Source organism: Marmota marmota, unplaced genomic scaffold (genome assembly GCF_001458135.2).
Source record: "Marmota marmota marmota unplaced genomic scaffold, marMar, whole genome shotgun sequence".
NCBI lineage: Eukaryota > Metazoa > Chordata > Mammalia > Rodentia > Sciuridae > Marmota > Marmota marmota.
The window spans coordinates 8,986,606-9,013,982 of record NW_026000130.1 but is presented as its reverse complement, the minus strand read 5'-3'; the positions used below and the strand labels follow the sequence as shown (position 1 = coordinate 9,013,982).

The 27,377-nt window shown below is 43.9% G+C and overlaps 2 protein-coding genes across 6 annotated transcripts in view; one reads left to right on the top strand and one right to left on the bottom strand.

Annotated features, from left to right (window-relative positions):
- Positions 1–1,278: 1,278 nt before the first annotated feature.
- On the bottom strand, positions 1,279–5,026 carry Tssk1b (testis specific serine kinase 1B). Its single transcript, XM_015500393.2, has one exon. The coding sequence runs from the start codon at positions 2,586–2,588 to the stop codon at positions 1,491–1,493; it is 1,098 nt and encodes a 365-aa protein (XP_015355879.1). The 5' UTR covers positions 2,589–5,026; the 3' UTR covers positions 1,279–1,490.
- A 108-nt stretch (positions 5,027–5,134) lies between these two features.
- Dgcr2 (DiGeorge syndrome critical region gene 2) overlaps positions 5,135–27,377 on the top strand; it is a 70,115-nt gene continuing 47,872 nt past the window's right edge. Inside the window, exons 1-2 of one of the 5 annotated variants that reach the window (XM_048785123.1) lie at positions 5,351–5,486; positions 18,578–18,709. In XM_048785123.1, coding sequence (XP_048641080.1) covers positions 18,634–18,709 — 76 coding nt within the window. In that variant the 5' untranslated portion in view covers positions 5,351–5,486; positions 18,578–18,633. Of the gene's footprint in view, positions 5,487–18,577; positions 18,710–27,377 lie in introns of all 5 variants that reach the window. The other 4 variants (XM_048785124.1, XM_048785125.1, XM_048785121.1 and 1 more) reach the window with 4 other exon arrangements.

Below are 27,377 nucleotides of genomic sequence, written 5' to 3'. Positions count from 1 at the left end.
AGGGTTCGATCCTTAGCACCACATAAAAATGTATTGTGCTGTGTCCATCTACACCTAAAAAATAAATTAAAAAAAGGAGAAGGCCAAGCCTGAGAAGACCTAAGAGGTTAGGTACTTGAATCCATCCTGTGGGTGGTAGGGGCCAGACTGGGTGTAGGAGGGTGGTTCCTGTGGGAGGTGATGGGAGGGGAGGGGGCTATGGGGTGAGGGAGAAGCCAGGGAGGAAAGTAGATTGAATGTAGGAAGGGATGCTGGGATCTCACTGGACCTCAACTTTTCCCAGGGTCTTGGGAGTTGGGGTGTTTCCAAGTTTGGGATACAGATGGAGGATTTTAAATGCTCTTGTTTTTGTGTATGTGTACTAAGCCCTTAGCACCACCCCCCATGAGGTTATCCAATGTGAGGTGAAGAGAGGGGCCACTGTGGCCAAGAGAGGATTGCCTGGGACAAGGCACAGGTAGGGCATGCAGCACATGGCAATCAATAGTGCCAAGTGCAGGCCATACCTCCCATGGGATACTGGTACCTGGCTTGTTTGTCCACAGGGTCCCGGCATTCTTTGTGAGGATATCTATTCTATTTGCCAGTGTCAGCTTCTTACCTCTGGAAGGAATGCCAACCCTGGCATCAGGCTGAGGAAGGGATGTGGTCAAGGCCACACAGGACTGTGGAACATGCTGGGCCATCCAGCTGAGTCTCTCACTTCTCCTGGGCTGAAGAATGACCATGGTGGGGATATAACTCAGGGCACTGTTGAGAACTGGGTGCCAGTTGGACATGGGGGGAACATGTCCCATGGTGGACAGAACAGAAAAAAAAAACAACAGTTGTCCTGCCCTCTGCAGTCTCTCCCCCAACCCTCACTGACTGGAAAGCTTACGTAATGCATGCCAAGGGGTGATGGTGGCATATCAGTCTAGAACTCAGCTTCAAATGCAGAGAGCCAGCTATCCCAGTATGAGGCCCTGGCCTCCCACCCTTCCTTTGCAGGCAACTGTGTTGCCTTTCTCAGCCTTCTACCCTTTCCTACCCCTAATCGGCACCCATGGACCTTCCTCTGGAAGCAATATCTTCCTCATTCAACTCTCTGCTCTGACCCATGCCCCTCCAGGTCTCCCCAACACCTGGAAAAGCTGCCTTAGCCAGGTCCTAAGGTCACAGTCTGAGCTGGGCACACTGGGATATATTTTTCCAGGAGTGAGAATTCATAATCTGAGTGGGAAGCCAGGGGGCACCCAGGACTGCAGTCAGTGGGGCAAAGACATTCACCTCGGGGTCTGCACTAATATAGTGATTTATTGCTTCTTTAGCCATGTTAGTTACCAAGTTCAAAGGGTGGGAGAAGAAACTGACGAAAATAGCGGCTCATCCGGGACTGTCTTCCTTCTCTGCTCATCCCTTGACTCCTTCTGGGCTCAGGCTTCAAGCCATGAGCTCTGCCTCATTCCCTGCCAGCCCCCTGGGCTGCAAGAGGCTCACTAGGTGTGTGTCTATGGAGGCTGTTGGGGAGGCCCTTCCTCTGATTCCCTGATCATCTGCTCACTGCTGAAGCCCAGGGTCTCTGATTGCCTGGCCACTTGCACTGTATCCTCCTCAGGTTTTGTCTCAGGCCGTGTCTCGTGTCGTGCCTCAGCTCGAGCCTCTTCCCGAGGCTCCAGCTTGGTGGCGGACTTCTTGTCAGAGCCAGGTTCAGGGGTCCATTGCGGGTCAATGCTCCGGGAGCTCTCCCCCTCCTTGATGGCTGCAGAGGATAGACCCCGTGCCTTGGGTTGCACCCAGCAGTGGCTGAGGATCTCATCTATGTGCAGCCGCCGGTTAACATCCGGCTGTAGCATGCGGTAGATGAGGTCCTTACATTCTCCTGTCAGGTGCTTGGAGCGTGGGAAGTTGACACGGTGCTCCTTCTGAATGCGCAGCATTTTCTTGATATTGGAGTCATCGTAGGGCATGGAGCCACAGACCATGATGTAGAGGATCACGCCAAGGCTCCAGATGTCATACACTTTGGGTTGGTAGGGGATGCCCTGCAGCACCTCGGGGGCTGCATATGCTGCTGACCCACAGAAGGTCTTGCTTAATATCAGTCGGCCACTTTCGTCCCGCAGGCAGCGCTTGGAGAAGCCAAAGTCAGACAGCTTGATGTTGAAGTCCTTGTCAAGGAGAAGGTTCTCGCACTTGAGGTCTCTGTGGACGACATCCAGGTCATGGCAGTACTTGATGGCCGAGGAGAGCTGGTGGAACTTCTTACGAGCATCATCCTCTTGCAGGGCTCCCCGGGTTTTTATGAATTCAAGGAGGTCTCCTTGGACCCCGAGCTCCATGACGATGTAGACCTTGCCGTCTGATGTCTCAAAGATCTCGTAGGTCTTGACAATGGAGCGGTGGTTTAGCATGGCCAGAATCTCAATTTCCCTGGGAAGGAATTTCTCCAGGAAGTCTGTGGGGGCTTTCTTGCGGTCGATGATCTTGACTGCCACGTTGAACTTTAGGCGCTCAGAGTAAGCGGATTTGACTTTTGCGTATGAGCCCTCTCCCAAATTTATCCCCATGATGTAGCCTCGTCGTTTCAGGACGGCAGCGTCATCCATGGTGCCAGGAGCGCCCAGTGCCTCTGAGGCTGCCCTCTACATCCCTGCGGGACATGGGCCAGCAGTGTCCTCATTTACACTGTAGACAGAGAGTCCTCTGGGCTGGCCGGGCCTGCTGTCCCTGCCTCCTAAGAGGCCAAGACTCTAAGATGGAACATTCAGCACTGTCTCCCAGGTGACTTCAGTGGGTGAAGTCACAAAGGAGGAGTGCCCTAGGGAAATGAGGCTTTGGCTTGGACTTGGAACCCTGGGAGGATCTGCCAGTGGGCTGGAGCAGACTGAAGGCCAGCGGAGTACCCTCATGCTTGGCTGGGACTTGAGGTAAGAGAGGGCTGTGGGGAACACAAATGTTTGCCCATGTTTCCAAAACCATAACCAGGATTGCTTGTAGAGTGATGGCGCTGGTGACTGCAAACCAGGTCACTCTAGAGAATCTAGGGCAGGTCCTATCAACAGGAAACAGCAGACACACTGAATTTACAATAGTTTGAGGAGGATTTAATTAAGGGATGATTTACAAGGTGAAAGCAGAGTGTAGGGAACTCCAAGGGTAGTATAGGTACCCTAAGGTAGTTACAGACCTCTGGCCCACATGGAAGGAGGAGTATAGAGAAAACCACCCTGAGAGAGGCAAAAACCGTTGATGGAGGGAAAGAGCTAGGCTGTGGTGACATCACAGGTTTGTTTCAGGGAAAGTGATCCAGACCTCTTTTCCTCCCTTTAGCTCTTGACATTATTCACACAGGCAGTTTGCAGGGGCCCAGAGCAAGGCTGAAGAAAGGTGAAGATGGGTTATGAGGTGCAAAGATTCAGTTGCTGCAGTTTGGGAAAGCAGGACTTTGCACTCTCGTTGCAAGATTTGGTTAGACTTTTCACCTCTCTGTAGTTTTCTTTCCTCATCCAAACCTTTGCTGGCCTGCTTCTCTTACAGTGGCTCTTCTTCGAGGACAACTGACTCGAATTCTGCTCTTGACTGTAAGTTCCCTCCTAGGGCCCTTGCCCAGCTTATGGTCCTGGCTGGGCTCCCAGGACAGATCTGGGGGAGAAGCAAAAGGCTGGACCTAGAACCCATGCTGAGTACTGGAAGCTGCTCCTGGGAATGCTCTGAGAATGGCACAAGCAGCAAGGGCAGCACTGGACAGGGACCTTCGTTTCTGCCAGCAGTGGGATCCCTCTGCTGTGACAAGCCCTTAGTCCAGCACCTGATCTGGGCTGTGTCCTGGGAGAGTATGATCCCTTGAAGGTCTGGCCTAACTTTGGGTTTGACCTTGACTTATTCACATTGAGAGAGAGTAAGGTACCCTCTGTCATGACCTCAAGAGTCACAGGCTGGAAAAAGGGATGGAGGTGGGTCAGGGTATGCTGGGATCCCACTAGCTTTGGCCCTTACCCTTTTTCTGTGCTCCTCATCTTCACTTTTCCTAGCCTTGACCACCCATACTGCCAGGTCTGGTGTTTAGCTGGTGGACAGCCTGCTTATCCCTCCTGCTGAGGATGCCCCATCTGTTATCTCTCCTCCCTGTTCACCCTATTCATGGTGACAGGTGCAAAGTCAGCACTTGGAGCTTTGTTCCCAGAGAGTTTAGCATCATCCCTCATCTCTACCCAGTGCTTTCCTCTATGCCTTCGCCTCCTCTCCCAGTGTGTAGGCAGGTCCATCCTCCAGAAGAGGCCAGCTTTGCTCCAGTCTTTAGGATCTGGGCTTCCCTGTTATTCTTTGTGTGACTCCCTTAGCCCATTTACTCACCTGTTAAGACTTTCAGGTTTTGTTGTTTTTTGGTTTTGGTATTGGTTATTGAACACAGTGGTGCTTTTACCACTGAGCTACACCCCCAATCCTTTTTATTTTGAGACAGGGTCTTGCTAGATTGCTGAAGGCTTGCCTCGAACTTGTGATTCTCCTGCCTCAGCTTCCCCAGTCGCTAAACTTTCAGTTTTGTGTGCTGATGAAGTCACACCTGTCTTTTCCTTACAGGACTGACCCTCTTCCCCGTTACTCCGCTCCTCCAGTTTTCTTCCTTCATCCTCCACAGCGGTCCAGTCTTAAAACGCGACTTTAGGGTGCACTGTTGGGTATCGGAGACGACGTGGGTCCGCCAGTGTGAGGATCCTTTGGGTCCCTGGGTCCTGCTTCGACTTCTAGATTGGCTATTCCCGCGACACCACTCCGCTTCGCCCCCAGGCCCTGCCCCTCTGAGTCAGTCATTGCGGTCTCACTCCTCCCCCTCCCCCTCTCCCATTGCTCAAGCCTGGCTCTATAGGACCCTAGACGCTTGGGTGGCCCAGCCGCTAAGACCTCGCCCCCAAGGCCCACCCCTCTGCCTAGCCAATGGAATGCTTCAGGCCTGCTCCCTTTAGGGACCGTCCCTCAGTCTCTTTCCCCGCCGTCCCGGCCTTAGTCCTCTCCCCTTTTCAGGCCTTCCGCTCAGACTCCGCCCCTTGCCTGGCCCAGATTTGCACGCAGCAGAGCGCGCGCGGGCTCCGCCCCCCTCGGTGGTCATTGGCTCGCGCCAGCATCGTGGGTTGGAGGCGGGGCGGCGCGGGCTCGAACAGGACGGCCGCCATCTTGCGCGGAGCTTGAGTCTGTGCCCGAGGTTGTGGCCTAGAGTGAGTGCGAGTCTGTTGCCCTGCCTCGCCCCGGCCCTGCCTCGCCGCTGCTCGATCCCACCACGGCTCAATCCCGCTGCGGCCCCACCGGAGTCCTCGTTCGCGGAGTCCCCGCAACTAGCCCGGGTCCAGCCTTTCGAACCTCACCCCGGCCCGGTCCGGCCTCCCCGCGGGGTCACGCGGCCGCCCCGGGGACGATGAACGGAGGATAAATGGTGCCCAAAGCAGACAGCGGTGCTTTTCTGCTGCTCTTCCTACTCGTGCTCACAGTTACTGAGCCGCTGCGACCAGGTGCGCGGCGCGGTGGGGGGCGGGGCGGGGGGCGGGGCCGCGGCCGGGAGTCCGGCGAGGGCCAGAGCCGGGACCACCCTCCACACTCAGCTACCTCAGGCGGTGCGCGTTTGAGAAAGAGATGGGTGAGGTCTGGTTCACCGGCTGCTGGGCGCAAGCTCTAGCTTCCGGTACCTGATACCGGGCGCCTTGCAGGTCTTGCCGCTCTGTCCTCGAGGATGTCGCCTCTGGATCCTCCTCCACCAAGCACTGCGTGCCCTGAGAGCCACCGGCCAGGAGCTGCGCCTTGGGCGCGCCCTGCGGCCAGCCCCAACGTCATGATCGACCTGGAGGGCTGGGGGCCGGGAGCAGTTCATGGAGGCACCTGGTTTCACAGGCGTCCGCCCCCCTGTGGCCTGGTACAACCTTTCAGCCCAGGACAGCGGTGACTAGGTGGCTTGTTTCCTGTGAGACGTTGCACCGGAGAAATCCTCAGCGCAGAGCCCGATCTAGAGGAGGTACTAGGTCTACAAGCATCCTGTGCAGGGGGCAGAGAGATCTCGCCGTGGTGCCAGACTCTTAGCAGTGCTCCATTTGTGTGATGCGATTAAATGCTTTTGGAACTCCCCTTGGTGGAAAATCAGAACCATGACTACTAGAGGGCCCTTTTCTGCCTATGTGGGGTATCCCTGAACTGCACCAAGAAAATCGGATCCCCCTTAAGGAAGGATCATTTATCCTGTGCTGCAGACCCATTGTTCTTTTAAGGGGCTACAAAATGTTTTAGTGAGCAGAAAAAAAGATTCTTAGATGGAAGAAAATGTGTGTATTAATACAGTCACCTTTACTTCAGTCCAATGAAAAGTACAATTCTTAATTTTTTGGTACAGTGGATTGAACCTAGGACATCTCACTTATTAGGCAAGCACTCTACCAGTGAGCTACATTCCCACCCTTTTTTATTTTGAGACAAGAACTTAAGTTGCCAAGGCTGTCCTCAAACTTTGATTCTCCTGCCTTAGCCCTCTCAATGGCTAGGATTACAGGCTTGCACCACTAGGCTGATTTCTGACTGATTCTTACTGGTTTGTTATTGAGGCAGTGTCCTATAAAGGGTGAAGTGCCCAGGGCCATCTTCTGAGAGTGACATCAAGGATGAGGTGGGAGCACAGAGGTGTGTACTTCACTTTGTTGACCTATCCAGGTTATCATCCTAGAAATGCTGCATTTAGGGGCTGGGGTTGTGGCTCAGCGGTAGAATGCTTGCCTGGCACGTGTGAGGTGTCCAACTACAACTAAAAATGAAAAGAAAAGAAAGAAATGCTGCACTCTGGGCTTCATGCCTTTGTTATCTGCCTGGAATGTCTGCCTCTTCCCCGGTGTCAACCTGATGGCGGGTGCCCTAGGCCCATGCTTAACCTGAACAGAATCAGTGATGTTTCCCTGGCTTCTCTGAGTAAGCTCATTGTGGAATGACCTTGGCAGGGATAGAAGCCATGAAAAAGTTTGCCTATGAGGAGGGTACAGAGTTGATGAGTTTGTGGGTTCTTATTAAATTCTTCATAAATGTGTGTACCTTTAGAGAGGTAAAACAATCCTGTTGTGGTTCCTGAATCCCAGTTTTATATATGAGGTCACTGGGCTTGGAGATGAAGTCACACATAATGCCCATCATCTTTGGCATACCTCTGGTTTCAGGTCCAGCATCTCCTGCCTGGATCACGGAAGTGACCAATGTCTTTAACTCCTTTTCCCCATTAACATATTTTACCAGATGGCTAGAAGCAGTAAAGAAAGTGTATGTGAATGCTTGATGTCTGCCCATCACTGGGAGTGTTCAAATGAAGAGAACATACCCTTCCCTTTAGGAGTTCCTGACGTGGAGGCAGAGTCTAGGTACATTCTTTTTGGTTGAGTACCCCTTGAGCATGGGAGCCCAGAGAAGGTGGCAGAGTTGTCTGTCCTTTTGCACCTGTGAAGTAGTGAGTACCCCCAAGTGTGGCAGCCTCGAGACAGGTTGGCAGAGTTGTCTGTTCTTTTGTACTTGTGAAGCAGAGTAAGACTGCAGGAAGCTCATTCTGGGGTATGAGTGAGACATGAAATGGGGAGGCTCCAGTAGAGGGAGCAAAGTTATCCTTTTAATTCCATATCCCTCCATATCACAAACATGTTTTGGCTTTTCTTATTTCAGCAGCCCTTGGGTGGTGTCTTGGATTGCCCTAAAAAATCTCAGGGATCCAACTGGCCCCTGACTTTCATTAGGCAACTAGGACAATTCTCATCCTGGGCCAGATGTTTTCTTTGGATGCTCAGGTGTGCCTCTTCACATATTTGCTTAGTGTCTATCTTTAGAATGCCAGGCAGAGGTTTGCCTGTTTGGTGATTGTGAGAGGAAAGGACTTCTCCTTTTTGAGAAAGAGAAGCCCCTGGTCTTGGTTTGCTCTCTTTTTTGTCTGGTTTTGAACCATACTTGGGTGTTAAGAGGGGCACTAGCTAGAACCTGCGTCTTGGGAGGGAAGCAGGTGGAGATGGTATCCTCTGACTCCTGCTCAGTGTTATCCCTGAGAACAGGGCCAAGCTACTTTGGCCTCCTCTCTGAGACAGGGCAGAGCCTTTCACAGAGTGGTGGAGAGACAGCATATGCTTGCAAGATTTTTCACCAAAGTTTCTTTTTCTTTTTTTGGTACCAGGGATTGAAGTCAGGGGCACTTAACCACTGAACCACATCCCCAGCCCTTTTTTATTTATTTATTTATTTATTTATTTTAGTTTTCTGCGGACACAACATCTTTGTTTGTATGTGGTGTTGAGGATCGAACCCGGGCTGCACGCATGCCAGGCAAGCGCGCTACCGCTTGAGCCACATCCCCAGCCCCCCCAGCCCTTTTTTGAATTTTATTTAGAGACATGGTCTCACTGATTTGCTTAAGTCCTCGCTGAGTTGCTGAGGCTGACTTTGAACTCACAATCCTCCTGCCTTAGCCTCCCACTGAGGATTACAGGTATGTGCCATTGTGCCTGACTCTTTTTTTTTTTTTTTTTTAAAGGTTGTGTAAAACTACTATATTTACAAAAGTTAATTCAGGGGCTGAGGCTTGTAGCTCAGTGGCAGAGCACTTGCCTAGTATGTGTGAGGCACTGGGTTCCAACCTTAGCACCACATAAAAATAAATAAAGGCATTCTGTCCATCTATAATTTTTAAAAAAGTGTATTCAGTCAATATACATGCATACATACTTCATTTACATCTTGAACAAGGAAAAACATTCAATACTGCAGAGCTAAATGAGACTACTAGACTTAACCGCAGGTGTTAAATGCTGAAGTTACACTAGTTACACTGGAATATAGGCAAATATTGCTCAAGTAAAATTCTATTGTTAAAGCTGAAATAGGTTTAAGGTCATTTGAGTTTAAGAATAGTTAATACAAATCCTTCAGAACCCCATCTATTTGTGTTTGAATTATGTGACTTTTTTCCTAACTTGTGTATTAAATTTCTGTTTTACAAAATCCAAAAGGAAAGAAGAAATCAATAAAACAGAGTTTATAGTAAATAAAAGTAACATTCAAAACTATAATTAAGATGAAGTAAGGAAAGCCTAAACATTAAAATTGTAAAACTTGTTGGAATCAGTCCTATATTTAGGAGTTAGATAATATATACAAATATTTTCAAGTAGATTACTTGCTCTGAGATGTTCTTTTCTAAGTGCACTGTTAAACTAATCAAAACCTCTACATATTATTCCCTTAAAATAGTAGCACACACTATTGATATCTGCAAAGCTGTCAGTCTGAACTGACTTAGTGAATGAAAGTAAACAACAACAAAAAAATTGGATAAGTAATAAGAAATAATGGGAATTACAAAATGTATGCACTTCAGTTCTTTTAATCAGCCAGACAGCTTACTAGCTCCTGTGGAGTATGAATGTGGTCATTGGTGATCTCTGTCCCCTCCAGGGTTTCAGTAGGAAGTTGCTTGTTCAGCTTTGCTTTAGCCATGTTGTAATCCCCAGAATCAAATTATTTTTGCCCTTTTGGCAGTTGTTTTCCTTAAAAAATCAGAACCTTCAGGCTTTTGTAAAAAAAATACCTTTTAATTTTGCTTTTTCAGCTTTCTTTGGATTAGTTACTTCCATTTCCTTCTGCTACTCCTCTGAGTCTACTTGGGAACTTCCACAGACATAGTGTTGTTCCCTGTAATCTCACTTCTCCCCCAAAGTTTCTTTTGAAATATATATTTGGTCTTGGTTGATTGAAGATGGGTTATGTATTGATTAACTTTCAGATGGTCCCTTGTAGACTGTTATTAGCCCCATTTTACAGATGGAGAAACTGAATTACAGTGCTCATAAAGCTAAGTGATTGAGATGAGATTTTAATCCTAGGAATCTACTTGTCCCCTCATTATGTACCCTTGGCTATGTCCCTGTTCACTCTGTGAATGTTCAGTCCTGGTCTTAAGAGAACCTCACATTATGCTTTGAACAGTTTTCTTAACCTGAGCTGTGGAGTTCCAGGCTGCCTCTGTCCCTGATAAGTCCTGGGGATTCTCTACATATTGAACCTTTTTCCTTCTGAATGTTATGGTCTGAGGGATGGAATCCCTCTATCTCCCCCACTCATTCCCCCCACACTTTTTCTGTAATTGGCCATAGTCACCACTGATGTGTATTATGTCCTTCCAGGGTGTGGGGAGAAAGAAGGATCAGAGATTTGTACTGAAATAACTGTGAAAGCAACCTGGGTTCTCTAGGAGTTGCTAACTGATATTGTTGCATTGGTCTTTTTCCCACTTGTGCAGGGAATGCAATATCATTTGCTCATCTTAAAACTCTTTCTGTCGGGCTTGGGTTGTAGCTCAGTGGTAGAGTGCTTGCCTAGCATGTGTGAGGCACTAGGTTCAATTCTCAGCACTACATATAAATAAATAAAGTTTCAGCAATAATAAAAATATTTTTTTAAAAAACTCATTCAGTCTTTACTTGGGAAACAAAATCAGAGATGTAGATTAAGCCAAATCTCTTTCCAGGGTGATTCCATCATATGTAGCTGAAAAAACTTGCTTCTGAGCAAGGCCATAGTCCAAGAACCCTGGTCTGTCTTTGCCTGCCCATTTCTGGTCCTATAAAAAGCCTTTTGCCAGGCCAGGCTTCCTGGTGAGGTAGCAGGATTAGCAGCTGTCCTGCTTGTATTACTGGCAAAGCTAGTTGGGAAAGGCAAGTGACTTGCTTAAGGTCACACAGCTGGTGAACAGCATAGCTGGGATTTAAGCTCAGCCTTCTAGTTCAGGGTTCTTTCACCTCTGATGTCCAGAGTTTTCTTTCATGTGGAGTAGCATGGATTGGTGAATTGGAAAAGAGAATACTTTTCCTATAAGTGGAAGGAGCCAAAACTCAGAAGTAGCTGGAAAGTTGAGAAGCTTTGGCTTTTTAAATTTTGAGTGCTTTCCTTTATAGCCCATTATCCTGTGACACTTTGTAGAACTTATCCTGCTGGCATATTTGACTTTTGGGTTAACAGTTTCATTCTTTTTGGTTGGAAAGTGGTGTAACACAACTTTTTAGCTTCACTGGCTAATGAATTGTTTTGGCAGCTAAATTTGCCAAATTCCCTTTTTTAAAGGGAAACCTTTTATTTGAAAATAACTTCAAATTTCAAGAGAAGTTGCAAGAATGAAATTAGTGCAAAACAAAAACCCAAACCCCACTGCATATCCTTTGCTCAGACTTACCTGTTAGCATTTTAGTTTATTTGCCTTATCCCTAACCCCATGCATGTGCCTAAGTGTGTGCCCTTGTGTGTGTACATAGGTATACACTAAAAACACATAATGTTTTTCCTGAATAGCATTGAGAGTAAGTTGAATACATTTTGGCCCTTTACGCCTGAACATGTCAGCTATTCAGGGAGCAGGAGGTGGCTCCATTGCCTTTGCAAATACCTGCTCCGTGCTAAGCACTGCATCATGGTCATGTCCTGTGGGGAAGGTCTTGAGGCCATAAGTAGTCCTGTGGTTAAAACTTAGGCTGACCCTAATGGAAGTGAATAGGTATCAGTGCATGTTAACATTTATTTTTTATTTCTTCAGTTGTAGATGGACCTAATACCTTTATTTATTTATTCCAAGGATTGAACTCTGGGACACTTAACCACTGAGCCACATCCCCAGCCCTTTTTTGTATTTTTATTTAGAGACAGAGTCTTGCAAAGATGCTTAGAGCCTTGCTAAGGTGCTTAGAGCCTTGCTAAGTTGCTGAGGCTGGCTTTTTTTTTTAAAGAGAGAGAGAGAATTTTAATATTTATTTTTTAGTTTTCGGCGGACACAACATCTTTGTTTGTATGTGGTGCTGAGGATCGAACCCCGGCCGCACGCATGCCAGGCAAGCGCGCTACCACTTGAGCCACATCCCCAACCCCCTGAGTCTGGCTTTGAACTCGCATTTCTCCTGCCTCAGCCTCCTGTGCCACTGAGATTTTAGTCGTGTGCCATCATGCCCAGTTATTTATTTATTTTTATGTGGTGCTGAGGATTGAATCCAGTGCCTCATATATGCTAGGCAAGCGCTTTACCAGTGAGCTATAACTGCAGCCCATTTAGGGTTATTATTGCAGTTGGTGATTCCAGTCTTAGGAGTGAATATGTGCTCCTGTTTATATCTGTGCTGTTGTTAGACTGTGCCTTCCTCTTCTTTCCTGTTCTGCTTCCCAGGACTACCTTGTGGCTACTTTCCTTATCATTTCCTCCCCTGGATACTTCCTGAACTGCTGGATGAGTATGTCCTCAGCAGTGGTGGGAGGAGATCTAGCTGTGTACATGTTCTCTTAGCAGTGATGGCAGTTGATCTAGCTGCATGTTGTCTTCTTGGTAGTGGTAGTGATGACCTAGTAATCAGTCACCTTCCCCTGCTATACCTGAACCTTTGACCATCAGACTTCTTTTGCCTCCTTGGTGTTTGACTTCAGGAAAACTTTTAATAGTTTTTTGACTCTCAGTGAAATATGTCAGTAGTAACATTTAGAATCCAGTAGAGAACCTATGGCAGATTAAATATCTTCTTGGTGTGTTGATGGATCATTTCTTCATCATACATGCTTTTTTGTTTGGGTGTTGAGGATTTGGTGACCATTAGTTTCCCTAGCATTCTGCAGAGCAGATTAGTAATCCTGAGAGCCTGATGTGGGGTCTCTAGTTTGCTGAGCTTGAGGAATGGTTAACAGCTGTATTTTGTTTTGGGCTTGATGTATTAATTGTCTTCGGAGCGTTAATGAAAGCTAACACATCTTGTCCTGCAATTTCAAGCTAAGCTTTGTGTCCTGTTATGTAGACATAATGGGCCTTAGTAGGGCAAATCCAGGCTGGAGATGAATGGCTCATGGGCCTGTGTTTGGAGTGCAGAGGGCTGTAGGTTCGGATGACCTAGGAAATAGTAAAGTCCGGATGTGGTTGTGCTTCATGAATGACCTGTCTGTAAAAGGATTCATCCAGGTTAGATAGCGGCAGTTTGGGTGGTGGTTTTAGAGCATGGATCCTAAAGCAACACTGCCTGGAGTTGAGTCTGTTCTGCATTTCCCTCTGTGACTTCTCTGTGTCTTGATTACCTTACCTGGAACATGGACATCATATTAGGGCTTCATGGAGATGTTGTGAGGGTTAAAATGGGTAAGTATAAAGTTCCGAAAGTGATAGAAAGCAAATGCTTCAAACAGGCAAACTGTTAGTGTTATTCTCAGATGGACATCTGGGTTACCCCCTGAATCTGTGTGCAAGATTATGTATGTGAATATAGGCATGACTCCTGAGTCAGGGCTCCTTCCAGGAGGTAGTAAAGTGCAGTGGTTTTAAATTGTGTCTGCCACACAGTGAGTGCTACAGAATCTTAGTGGTATTAGAGGAGCATATATGACTTTCTGAGAGTTTCCAAAATAGCTGCCATGCTTTGGACAGGGCCAGAATTGTTCACAATTTTGCTCCTTGTCGTATTCTTTATTTCTTCATCATACATGCTTTTTTGTCTGGGTGTTGAGGATTTGGTGACCATTAGTTTCCCTAGCGTTCTGTAGAGCATGTTAATAATCCTGAGAGCCTGGTGTGGGGTCTATAATTTGCTGTGTACATGTCCTGATTAAGCAGAGTTGGCACTCAGAAATCATTATTGAACAAATGTACAAATGGCTATTTATATTTTGACATAAACAGCAATAGTTCCTTTAGCCAGTGGGCCTTGCAGCTGCCCTTAGCAGGGTGGCAAGGAGGATAAAGGCCTTGTGGCTGTCCAGAAGGAATGCCTTTGGAGGATGGTGGGAAGTGGGGTGGGGGGTGCTGGTGGGGAGAGAGCCAGCTGGTCTGGGCCTTGTGCTGGGGGAGGTTGCTCCTCAGATGTTAGCTGGGTTGAAAGGTGATAGAGTTGAGGGCTTCTGGTCATTATGTATCGTCCCTGAAGTTCACCAGCCATTTAGCCTGGGGAAGGGGGCTCCCCTGGGCTTGCTTGGCAGCTGGATTTGGTAACAGGCCTGCCCTTGCGTGAGACCTCTTTTGGCCTTTCCCCAGGCAATGCATGGTGCAGGCTGTGGTTGAGAGCTCACTGGATATGAGAGCTGTGCATGACTACTCTTGGCCTTCTCTCTCTCCTCCACCTTCCTTTTTCTCTCTGTTGATTCAGTCATCCTGGGCTGGTCATTGTCCTTAGTGTATATTTCTGCCCCTTCCTCCTTTTGGCCCCTCTCTGTAGCCTAACTTCTGCTGTCTTTGGCAGATAACCATTAGTTTGGTCAGCTTGTTGTCCATTCCTTCAGCTGGTTCCTGTTGGACAAGACAGGGCTGAGGGTAGATTCTTGGCAGATATGCTGACTCACTGAGTTAAAAGCTGTGGAGGGGATTGCTTGGGGCATGCCAGGGGCTAGGCAGTGGGCAGAGCTGCAACAGAGAGTCCCCCAAGGGTCAGTACAGGGTTGTTAGCAGATCTGAGCCATATACTTCCATTGAAATTGGTCTGTTGATGCAAAGAGTTTGCTTGTAGCACTGGCTGCCACTGGGTTTATTGGCCATCCTGGTAGTGGGATAAGACCTTGGGATCCCCCCCTCCACCTTGTTCGTGTGTTGGGGTCTAGTGCAGATTGGTATGGTACCTCACGGGCACAGAGTAAGCCCAAGGGTTATAGATGATCTTGTCTGGACAGCCTGGAAAAAAGTGATGGTTTTCTTCTACATTTACAGATATTTACACAAACTTTTTACATAAATGAAATTGTTCTTTTTCATTTAACAATGTATTTTGGAGATTTATATAGATCAGTATATATAAACTTATCTCATTCTTTTTAAAGATTCTTTTATTTTGGAAACATTTCAAGCCTAGAGAAAAATTGCAAGTATAATAGCATGAATTCCTTCTACATACAAATTTCAAATTTACCAATTGTTAACCCTTGACTCACCAAACATTTGCATGTGTACTTGGTTTGTATGTGTGTACACATACACTTTCTTTTTTGCGATACTACTTGAAATTGAATTGTAGACTTGTTGACAATTCATCTTGAATTCCTCAGTTTACATTTTTTAAGTTCATTCTCTATAACCACAGTTTAGTTACCAAATTTAGGCAGTTTATAGAGATATACTGTTTATATCCTTACTTGTCAGTTGTTCCATTTAGTACTTATTCTTTTTTCAAACTTGGTTCCACCTTAGGATTATATGTTGCATTTAATTGTCACATGCATCTTTTAAATTCTAGAACAGCTCTCTGACTTTCTTTGTCTTTTATACCATTGTCTTTAAAAGGAATACAATCATCATACAGAATTTTCCTCATTTTGGACTTATCAGATTTTTTCCCCCTGTGAAATATTCAGTTTGGCAGGAATAGTGCCTCAGGACATTGAACCACCCTCAGTGCATCCCCTCAGGAGGCACCTACTGTCAGGCTATTCCAGGAATGTCTATTTTGCCTACTTGGTCAGGTGAGATAGATAGCTTTGCCCAGTGTTTTAAAGCATTCATTGATGATTTTTGTCTAAATTATTTATCATGATGATGGTTGCTAAATCATGATTTTCTCCTTATCATTCTTTTTTGATTGGTATTCTATAAAATAGAGCTTTCCCTTTTTTCCTTTTCATCTTTTAGAATTAATATGGACTCATGATCCTTTTTTCTCTCGTGTCATAACTTCTTACTGTTAGCATTCCTTTTGAGGCTTATAATTGATTTGGCAAGCATTAGCCCCTTCCGACTAGCTTCTATATTCGATGCGTTTCCATTCCCTTCCTTGTACCTTTTTTTGTTGTTTTGTTTTTTTTTTTGGTACTGGGAACTGAACCCAGGGACACTTTACCTCTGAGCTACAACTACCCAGTCCTTTTTTATTTTTTACTTTGAGACAGGGCCCTACCAAGTTGCTGAGGGTCTTGCTAAGTTGCTGAGGCTGGCCTTGAACTTATGATTCTCCTGCCTTAGCCTCCCCCAGTCACCAGGATTTTATACATGTATCACTGACCAGCTCTTCCTTGTACCTTTTTCCACAGATCCCTGGTTCCTTGTTTTGGGAGATATTATTTAGTGTTTTGGGTGCTAAGAGAATGTTGCTGTCTAGGAAGAGTGTCTGTCTATCTGAGCATGTGTAAACATGCATGCATTGTCTCTATATCTTTGTTAATTCATACTGTTTCTTTTATTTCCAGTACAGCATCACACTATTGCTTGCTTTTCCTGTTCCATATTTTTATCATCCTTTTCCAAAATGAGAACCTTGGCTCCCAGAAACATAATAGATTTACTCATTTACTTAATCATACAGTGCACATTCAGTAGTTTCCAAAGTACACTAAGAGTTTAAGATTTTTTTCTCCAACTCTTTTTGACTTTTTGTACTCTTAGTATATACTCAAGAGTATTGGGTTCAGGAGGTACTTGTATTAATTAATATCTCTGTGTGTTTGTTTTTGTTTTTTTGTGGTGCTGAGGATTGAACCCAGGGCCTTGTGCATGTGAGGTAAACACTCTACCAACTAAACTATATCCCCAGCCCTGTGTGTTATAGTTTGGTTCAAAGCTATGTTGATTTGAAACTCCTCTTATTAAGTAATATTGAGGGTGATACAGTAATCTCAGCATTATCACAAGCTTGATTTCATCACACTGATAGGTAAAGAAACATCTCATTTTTTAATTTAAAAATCACTTTTAAATTTTATAGTTTTTTTTTTTTTAATATGATGCTGAGGATTGAACACAGTGCCTCACGCTTGCTAGGCAAGCGCTCTACCACTGAGCCACAGCCCCAACCCAGTAGATTTGATAGTTTTGATATGCCGTTTCTCACTAACGTACATTGCTATTTGCTTAATTTTATAATTTTTTTATGGAGCTGGTGAATGAACCTATAACCTCATGGATGCTATGCAAATGCTCTGCCACTGAACTATACCCATCCCTGCTTAAAAATTATTTCCATTCTATAGTGAATGTATATTATTTATATTATATTGAGTAAATGATGATTTAGTATCAGTAAAAAAGTGGCCAAATAAAATTTAAATGCTAAAATTTTTTCAATATTGTTTTGTTAACTTTAAAATCTTCTGATGGGATTGTATTAAAAATTACTTTGTAATACTCCTTGCAATAGGGTATACTGGATTGGTGGAATAGAAAAAGGATACTAGTGGAACAGTTAGTGGAATTCAATTAATAGAAATGTGCCACTGTTAGTTTCTTAGTTGTGACCAATGTGTGGTGGTGCTATTAAGTTGTTAACAGCAGGGGCCACTGGATGAGGGATACGTGGTATCATTGCTGTCAATTTAAAATTATTCAGTAAGTTTTTATTTAAAAACTATTTTATAAAATAATTGAATATTTTAAAAATAATTATTTTTCTTTCCTGAGTCCTGAGACCTCATTGGCCTAGTTTTGTATTGATTTGCCAAGAGTTTAACAAACCATTGTGTTTTTTGTTTGTTTGTTTTGTTGTTGTTTCATTTTCTCTCTGGAGATTAAAAAAAAAAGATGTCTCGTCTCGGTCATTTGGACTCTAGTTGTGGTATTATATGAGTTTGTTGGTTTGGTTAGTAACCTCTCAATTCAACCAACCATTGCCATTTGTATTTCATGTCTGTCTAGTGCCACAGGCTTGGACTCCAAGAGTCTTTGTATATGTTCTGGTATTGGGAGTGGCTAAAACGGGGTTGAGTTTGGCTCAGGAGTTTGGAGTAGTTTGTACATATCCTTTATTTGACAACCATTTATAGGGGTGAGGCAGGTGGGAGGTCTGATTTAAAAATTAGGATGCTGAGGCTCAAAGGATAATTAATTTGGCTGATATAATTTCATAGTTTTTAAGTAGAAGAGAAACAGGACACTTGGGACTGCTGTTTTGAGTACATGATTCCAAAATCATGAAAGCATTGTGTATTGCCAGTAGAACCCCTACTGCCTGAGGAAGGCCATCTTTTCAAGGGATTAAGGCCCTTCAATGACTCTACCAGCATCTTGTGTGGACACCGATGCTTTTACAACTCTTTGGGTCCTGGGTGACCAGTTCAAGCTAGTTAGTGGCCTCCCCTTATGATCTCATCACATTGTCATTGTGATCAAAGGCATGAATGCATGTGTTCATATCCCGAAGCTTGGGAGGATGATTGTTAATAATCTACCTCCTTCCTTTTGTATGGACCTTGTGGATTTTGAGCCATGTAGATATATTATCTCTTTTTTGAAAAATATTTATTTTTTTAGTTTTAGGTAGACACAATCTCTTTATTTTTTATTTTTATGTGGTGCTGAGGATCGAACCCAGTGCCCAATGCATGCTAGGCAAGCACTCTACCACTGAGCCACAACCACAGCCTGATATATTACCTCCTAAGAAACATTTACAATAAAATATCAGAAAAAGATACTTTGAAAGGAAAAATTTCATATAACTATATGTCAAACATATTACAAAAATAGAAGGTAATTCTAAAGATGAGTAGAACATACAAAAATGACATAAAATTCTAACTAAATGCTGTTTCATGTTTCTACTTTTTAATTGCAATGTGAGTTGTGATGCCATTTTTATAGGAAGTGGGTACTCATATTAATCTTATTTTACAGATGAAGAGACAGCTTGGAGGAGTAAGTGACTTGCCTAAGGTCACACAGCTTCTAAGATGGAGCTTATAAGGTGGAGCTGGTATTTGAAACCTGGGCAACCTAGAACTCACACTCTGACATTGTACAACTTCAGTAGGTACTTCATTATCCCCAGCACTTTTTCCCTCTGTTTCTTTTGTCTTTTCAGTTTCAACCTCTCCATCCTGCTTTTCTTATCTTCTTCCCCTAGACTTGGTTATCAGTGCCACAGTCCCAGTTGCCCCCTTCCTGCTGCTGCGTCCATGTGATGCCCTTCAGAAGCCTCACACTCAGCTTGCCAGAAGTGGAGCACATTCCCTCCCAGCGTGTTCCTGCAGTCTCAGCCTTGGTGTTTAGCTGTTGTTATCCTTGTCTTCATCACCTCCACCCCATCCCCTGTCTGAGCATCATGCACTCTGCTAAGCACTTGGTGTGCAATAACTTAATTAACCCTAAACTATAACCCTCAGATGGAGTCTGTGTGTTGAGTCTTCCTCTTCATTTATTTTTGTGAAATAAAGCTTTTTAGGCTGTACCACCTTTGAATAGAGTGTTTTTGTGAGTGGGGATTCTAGCCTGAATGAGGAGCTGGAGCACAGCTGACTGTTACATCTGGGCCTTGGGATTGTCTCCTTTCAGGATGTCTTAGATTTCCAGTTCAGTGTTCCTGAAGGAGTTGTGTTGTTCAGTTTTAATATTACCCTTAGATGAGGTTGGGGATATAGCTTGGTGTTAGAGTGCTTGCCTAGCATGTATGAGGCTCTAGTGCAAATCCCCCACACTAGAGGCAGGGAGAAAAAGAACAAGAAAATAAAAGGTGAATCTCATTAGAGGCCAGCCTGGGTAACATAACAAGACTCCCATTTCAAAACCAAAAATTACCCTTAGGACTTTAAAATCCCTCTATATTTTCTATGTGCTTTTAAGGGTTAGGTGGATTCTCTGTCACCCTATTTGGGAAACTGGTCCCAGGAGGGACAAAAAAGAGACCTCATCTTTTCTCTAAATAGGAATAGTATTAGACTACTTGAGAGGACATAAAAGAGACTCATCTTTTCTCTAAATAGGATAGTACTAGATTCTTGGAAGTAAGGTTTATTTTTTGTTTATTTTTGTTATAATTGTTGCAAATTTTTAAAATTTAAAGATAACATAAAATATACTATCTTAACCATTTGTATATTTGCAGTTCAGTTGTGTTATCCATATATACATTATTGTGCAAGAGATCCTTACAACATTTTTCATCTTGCAAAACCCAAAGTGTATGCCTACTGAAAAACTGCCCTCTTCCCCTGTCCTCATACCCTCAGCAACTACTATTCTACTTCTTGTTTCTGAGAGTCTGACTACTTTAAATACTTCATACAAGTAGAATCATAGAGTATTTTGTCTTTTTGTGTCTGGCTTATGTCACTGAGCATATTGTCTTTTAAGGTTTATCTATATTGTGGCATGTATCAGAACTACTTTTTTGAAGCTGATTTATATTTCATGTATGCATATACTGCATTTTGTTCATTCATTCACCTCCAGACACTTAGGTTATTCCACCTTTTGGTGGCTGTGAATAATGCTGCTATCAACATGAGTGCACAAATTTTTAATTTTTGAGAAACTTCTGTTTTTCACAATGACAGTACTATTTTATATTCCCATTAACAATGTGTAAGGGTTTTAGTTTACCCATCCTTGTCAACACTTTCTATTTTCTGGTTTGGTTTTTGACAGTGGCCATCTTAATGGGTGTATTTTGTGGTTTTAATTTGAATTTCCCTGATTGAGTTCCTTTATATATATAGAGAGAGGGGTGGGAAAGAGCATGCATGTGCATGTGTGCATGTGTTCCCGTTATTCTAGCATCATCTGTTGAAAGGTTATCATTGTCTTTGTACCTTTATCAAAACTGCATTTATGGGGCTGGGGTCGTAGCTCAGTGGTAGTGTCCTTGTCTTGCATGTGTGAGGCACTGGGTTCGATCCTCAGCATCATATAAAAATAAATAATGTAAAGGTATTGTGTCCATATACAACTTAAAAATTTAAAAAGAGTTAAAAACAAAAATACCCCTGCACTGACTAGCAGGGTGTGGTGGTATATTTCTGTAATCCCATTTACTCTGGAGGCTATGGCAGGAGGATTGCAAGTTTGAGGGTAGCCTCAGCAACCTAGGGAGATCCTGTCTGATATTCAAAAGGGCTGGGATGTGGTTCAGTGGTAAAACACTCCTGGGATCAATCCCCAGTACCACGAGAAAAAAAAAAATACATTGACCATATTTGTGTGAAGTCTGTTTCTAGGATCTGTATTCTGTTGTATTGATTTATGTGTCTTTACTGAGATTTAGACCAAAGAAGTTTGTACTTTTAAAGAAGCCCCCATAGGATACAAGCTCTGTGAGGGCAGACACCTTGTATTTCTCATCATTCTCATTTGTGTCCAGGACAGTGCCTGGCTCCTAGGAGGTACAGGCAGTGTTCATTGATGAGTGAATGGGTTTGTCTTAAGGATTGATACTAATGTATTCCAAGCACTAAATATACTGCCTGGTACAGGCAAAGTGAATATTTAAGAATCTGGCTTTGCCGAGGTGGTTACTCTTCTTGAGATGATATATTATACTGTGGCTGTGATCAAACTGGTGTGAATGTTGGATAACACCACTGGTAGATGTTACATCAGATGTTAGATAGCCCTTTCTCTAGTTCTGCCCCACCTTCTTACCCTGGCAGTATTCTTGAGTACTCCCTTTCTTCCCCCAGCCTGTCCCCATAAAATATAGTTTGATTGCAGGTTGCTATACTTTTACTGACAGTGTCATTCAGTTAATAGTTATGATTGGTAAACCTGCCTCTCCTCTGCTTTCATCTCCTGTGGTCAAATTCTTTTTCTTAGGGTGGGTTCAAGAAAACAGGATAACTTATTTTAAGTGAACCTTCTTCCCCAAACATTTGCCTAAGGAGAAAGGCAGGATAGATAAGCCAGTATGTAGTTGGATGATATCTATGTATAGGTAGTAGCAGGTGATGGAAGTAGTAGCTTCATCTTGTAGATATGGAAGATGTTTGTTATTTATGAGAAATAAATATTGCTTTTTAGACTTGTCATTTTTTATTCTGGTGTGGCATTCTCTAGTGTCAGCCTTATGCCCCTTGGCCTGTAGGAGAAAGTGACTGGCACTCCCCTAGGCTTGATAGCCTTACCACCATTCACTGTCACAACACAGCTGGCCCTCTCTGCCAGGTTTCTGATGATAGGAATAGGAGCTGTGTGGTTTGTGTGGAGGAATGACTTAGGGTGAAGCCATCACTCAGAGATTCTGTCTGCCCCAGGGGCTACTTGGAAATGTGTTTGGTGGTCCTTATGCCTGGGGAGCAATATCAGAGATGTAAATGTATTTCAAAATAGCAGGAGTCTTTGTGTGTTTACAATATTGCAGTACATCCCTGCCTCTGTGGTCTCAAGTTGGTGGTTGGGCAGTGGCACCTTTCGGTCTCCCTGAGCTTTGTCCAGCTTTGTAAGGAGTCTGTACATCTTGTGAAGTCCTCTGTCTTCTTTCTCAAAAAAAGAAAATGTCAGAACTGAAATATTTGAATCCTGCCCTCTAAGAAGGAGTCAGAACATGGAGCACTCTGCTGGGTAAAAGAATCCAGACAAATCCTGATGCTCAGGGCCTGGCTTCTGGCTGTGGAATACTGAGCAGGTGGATAGCCCTTCTGTGAAGTGAGCTGGCTGAATTGAATGGGTGTTTTGATAAGTAGAGCAGCCTCAGGCCTTTTTTCAGTTCTGCTAATGAAGCTTCCAATCCTTTCATTTTCAAGAGCCACACACCTCTGTGTTGTGAACTCTGGGTCCTCCTGAGTAATAATCCCATGGCCAGTTAATCTCTGAACTCTTTGCAGCTTGAAGTTCAGATGCTGGTAGTGTTGGGACTGCAACCTGGTGGCCTGAGAGCAGAGGATGTCTAGGCCCACAGGTAGCAGCAGACTTAACTGGGTGTCACTGTGGAGATCAGAAGCAGGCCAATCTGTGCAAACCCCCTGGCCCTGCTTTCTGCCTCCTATCTACTTTTTGTCCATGTGGGACCTTCTGAGAGCATTTATCTCTTCAAGGGATCTCCTGGAATCCTTCCTAGTGTGGGATACATGAAACTTAAGCAACCATGTGCTGCTTGAGTGATTTTTCTGCTTTGAGCAACAGAACTGCCAGTCAGGAGGGCCCAATAAGGATGATTACTTCCATGCTTTACAGATGAAGGAATGGAACGCAGCAAGGTCAGGTAGTTGTCATATTGTCTGGGGGCTGAGGCTTGTTGTTTGCAATGGGTCCCTAGAGCTCCTTTCTGAGCTGATCTCCCTGTACTTCCAGGAAGGTACAGGAGCCAGGAGGTTACAGGTTGGCCATTGGTGCCCAAGAGAAGTGGCAGTGACTAAGAAGAAGCCAGAGGGATTTCAAGGAAGAGCTAAGGGGGCTGGGGCTGCTGAGTCTGGGGTCTAAGAAGGTAGGTAGTGGGGCTTGGAAGTGGCCGTTGATCGTCAAGAAAGGGCAAATGGTATAATACTCTTTAGGAAAGGTGATGAGTTTGTAATATGATCACAGATGATTCTAGAATGGTTTCCCATGCTCCTTTTTAAATGCCTGGTTGTGCTTTACCCTACTTCTTCTTCTTCTTCTTTTTTTTTTGTACCAGAGATTGAACTCAGGGGCCTTAACCACTGAGCCACATCCCCAGCCCTTTTTTATATTTTATGTTTTATTCACTGAGTTGCTAAGGGCCTTGCTAAATTGCTGAGGCTGGCTTTGAACTCTTGATCCTCCTATCTTAGCCTCCCAAGCCACTGGGATTATAGTTGTGTGCCACAGCACCTGGTACTTTTCCCTACGTCTTAAGAAGTTCTGCCCTTTGATTTCACTCTCTGGGCTGCCACTGATCGGTGTTCTGATGTTGTCTTCCATTGCCAGCTGCATCCCTTTCTGGAGCTATAGGGCAACTTGTGAAGGCATCTGGTACCACAGTTCCTCTGGGCTCCACTGAATAGGGTGCCCTTTCCAGGCCATGCACCTACGCTTTCCTGCTGAGCAACACTTGTTCAGTCTGTACCCTTGGCCATAAGTTTGCCCCAGGATCTCTGGTGGTTCAGATGCTGCCAGTATCTGAGATCTCTTTCAAGCCTCTTCTTGACTGTCTTACTTCAGGACAAAGGTTGACCCCTTTGTTTAGAAAACTTTAGCAGGATGCCCTAGTTGCCATTATTGACAGTAGTCACTGTTTCCTCTTCAAGGTGTCCTGAGAAGAGACTGTCTGCCTAGGTTCTGTGGTCCTGGGTGGAACTATGTTCACAGAAGCCAGTCTCCTAGAGTCATGTGACCATTTGCACGAGCGGCCCAGCCAGCACTGCTTCAGATCCTCTCTCTGACTTGGAGTATGGTGCTGGACAAATACAAATATCTCTTTCCTAGAAGCACCTTTTGTAAAGGAAGCAGCTGCTATCTCTGTTCAAGGCAGAATAATTAAGTGATGGAGGCTTAGCTGCCCTGGTCTGCTGGAAACAGGCCTGCCAGGGATGCTGGGATCTCTTGGTCTTGGGGTACTTTTTGCAGGGCATTGATGGCCACTGAAGCAGGTATGGAGGGGCTGCATCCAAGGCATCTCAGTCCACTCTGGTGGAGCCACATTTGAGTGGGCTGTTGGCAGTGGGAGGAGGTGAGCTAATACTTTCTCCTGCATTTCCTTTTAGATATTTTTTATTTCCTTTGTGATGTGGATTGTGTGTGCTTCTGCTAGTATTCTGTGTTTCTCTTGCTTATTGTGGGCAAAGGTTGAGAACTCAATTTCAAACAATTAGGCAGCATACTAAATTTCACATAGTAATTTGAGACAACTCAGCTTACATAATAAAAAAAATTTTTTTAGTTGTAGATGGACACAATGCTTTTATTTTATTTATTTATTTTTATGTGGTGCTTAGGATCTAACCAGTGCCTCACATGTGCGAGGCAAGTGCTCTTTCACTGAGCTACAATCCCAGGCCAGTTTACATCATTTAAACCAAGGCCAAGGCTCCTGACAAAGAACTGACTCTGGAGAAAGAATCTATATTGCAGTCTCCTAACTTTCTACAGGGACAGATCAGTCAGTTGCCAGACATTGTGTAGCATAAAACAGTACCTCTCTAAGTGTGCCCAGGATCCTGGAGCACCCCTACCCTTTCAGGAAATCCATGAGGATAATCATTATTTTCATAATACTAAAGTATCATTTTCCTTTCTCTCCATTCTCACAGTGTACAGTGGCATTTCCAGAGACTATGTGACATGTGATGACATCATTGCACTGATAGCTAATTAGGATACATGTTTGGGATTTTCACTTTTCTTTAGTTTTTTTTTTTTTTTTTTTTTAATGTGGTAAAATGCACAAAACATAAAATTTACTGTGTTAGCTTCCTTTTCCCCCCATTACTGAAGACTGAACCCAGGGCCTTGTATATCTCTTAGGCATATATGTGCCCAACTCCAATCTCCTTTTAACCATTTTTTAGCATACAATTCAGTGGCATTAAGTACATTCAGAATGTTACACAACCTTTATAATGACACATTTCTAAAACTTTTCGAATAGAAACTATGCCTCGTTCAAATAACCTCCCCCTTTCTCCTACCCCCCAGTCTCTGGCAACCACTAACCTGTTTTTTCCTTTCTTCCCCCCTCTTTTCCTTTTCCTCCCTCCCTCCTATTTGTCTGCCCTTTTTTTTTTTCTTTCCTTTTCTCTTTTTCTTTTGAATTCAGTGGTGCTGGGCTATATCCCTAGCTCTGCTTAATTTGTTTTGAGACTGAGTTTTGCTAATAAGTTTCTGAGACTAGCCTGGAATCTACAGTCCTCCTGTCTCAGTCTCCAGAGTAGCCAGGCATGCACCACAGTGCCTGGCTTTCATTCTCTTGATTTGATGTCTTTTTGTAGGACAAAAGTGCTAAATTTTGATGAAGTCCAACTTATGTAGGTCATGCTTTTGGTATATATGTGTAAGAAATCTTTGCCAAGGCTACAAAGATTTTCTTCCAATGTTTTCTTCTATAAGTTTGATCCTTTGAGGCTTTACATTTTGTCTATGGTCTGTTTTAAATTAAGTTTTATATGTGGTACAAGAAATAGATCACAGTACTTTTTTTTTAATATTAATTTTTTAGTTGTAGGTGGACACACAATCTTTATTTCATTTCTGTGTGGTGCTGAGGATTGAACCCAGTGCCTCATGTGTGTTAGGCGAGCCTCTACCACTGAGCCACAACCCCAGCCCCGATCACAGTACTTTTTAAAAAATGAACAGAGTTGTTCCAGTTTCATTTGTTGATAACACTGTTCTTTCTTAGTGAATTGCCTTTGTATCTTTGTCATAAATCAGTTTTCATATGTGTGGGTCTGTTTCTGTGGTTTGTTTTATGTTCCATTGATGTGATATCTGACTTAATGCCTGTACTACACTTTGTTGGGTACTTATACCACAATGTTTTGATAACTGTTCCTTTATAATAAGTCTTCAAAGTTGTTTTGAGTATTCTAGTCCTTTGCACTTCCTTATGAATTTTAGAGTCAGTTTATGAGACTTTACAAAAAGGCACGCTGGAATATTATTGGGGTTGCATTGACTCTACAGACCAATTTGGGTAGAATGAATAATAATTTGAATCTGCTGAGACTTGAACACTGTATATCTATAAAAGGTTAGGTTTTTTTTTTTAAGTTTCAAGAATGTTTTATTAATGTTTTCAGTATACAGAACTTGTATATCTTCTGTTAGATTTATCTCTAAGTCTTGTTTTTTGATGCTATTTTTTATGACTTTTTTTTTTAGTCGTTAATGGACCTTTTTATTTATCTACCTACCTACCTACCTATCTATCTATCTATTTATTTATTTTGTATGTGGTGTTGAGAATCAGACCTCACACATGCCAGGCAAGTGCTCTACCACTGAGTCACAAACCCAGCCCCATTTTACAGTAATTTTTTAAATATGTAAATTTCTGGAGAGTTTGTATAAAATTGGTTTTAGTTATTTCTTAAATGTTGGGTAGAATCTTCTAGTTCAGCCATTTAGATCTGGAGTTTTCTTTGTGTAAAGGTTTTTTGGGGGGTTACTGGGGATTGAATTTAGGGGCACTTTACCACTGAGTTACATCCCCATCCTTTTTAAAATTTATTTTGAGATAGGGTCTTGCTAAGTTTCATTTTGTGTTTCTGATCTTAACCTCCTCCAGTGATTCCCCATCTGGCATCTCGCACATACTCTACTTGTTATGCCCTCCTACTCCCTGATATTTCCTAAAGCCTTGCTTTTTCCTGGAATGTTGTTTCTATTATATCAGAAACCATCTCTCTCCTTGGAAAACCCATTCAAATCCCATCTTTTTAAAGGTATATTCCAGAGCCCTATGGTTAGAGGTAGTTTTCTCCTTCCTTCATGTTTTATTTTGAGGATTAGGACCTTGCTAATTTGCTGAGGCTGACCTCAAACTTGTGACCCTTCTGCCTCAGCCTCCCAAATCGCTGGGATTACAGGCATGCTCCACTGCACTAGTCTATAGACTGTTTTTTAAAGGGCTAGAAAGTAAATGTTCTCAACTGTGATGGTCATACAGGCTACTCAACTCTACAGTTGTAGATTGAAAATAGCCACAAACAATACATTTTTCCAGTAAAATTATATTTGGAAACTGTATTTAAGACCTGGGAGTATAGCTCAAGGGTAGAGCCAATAGTAGTGTACCTCCCCCCCCCCC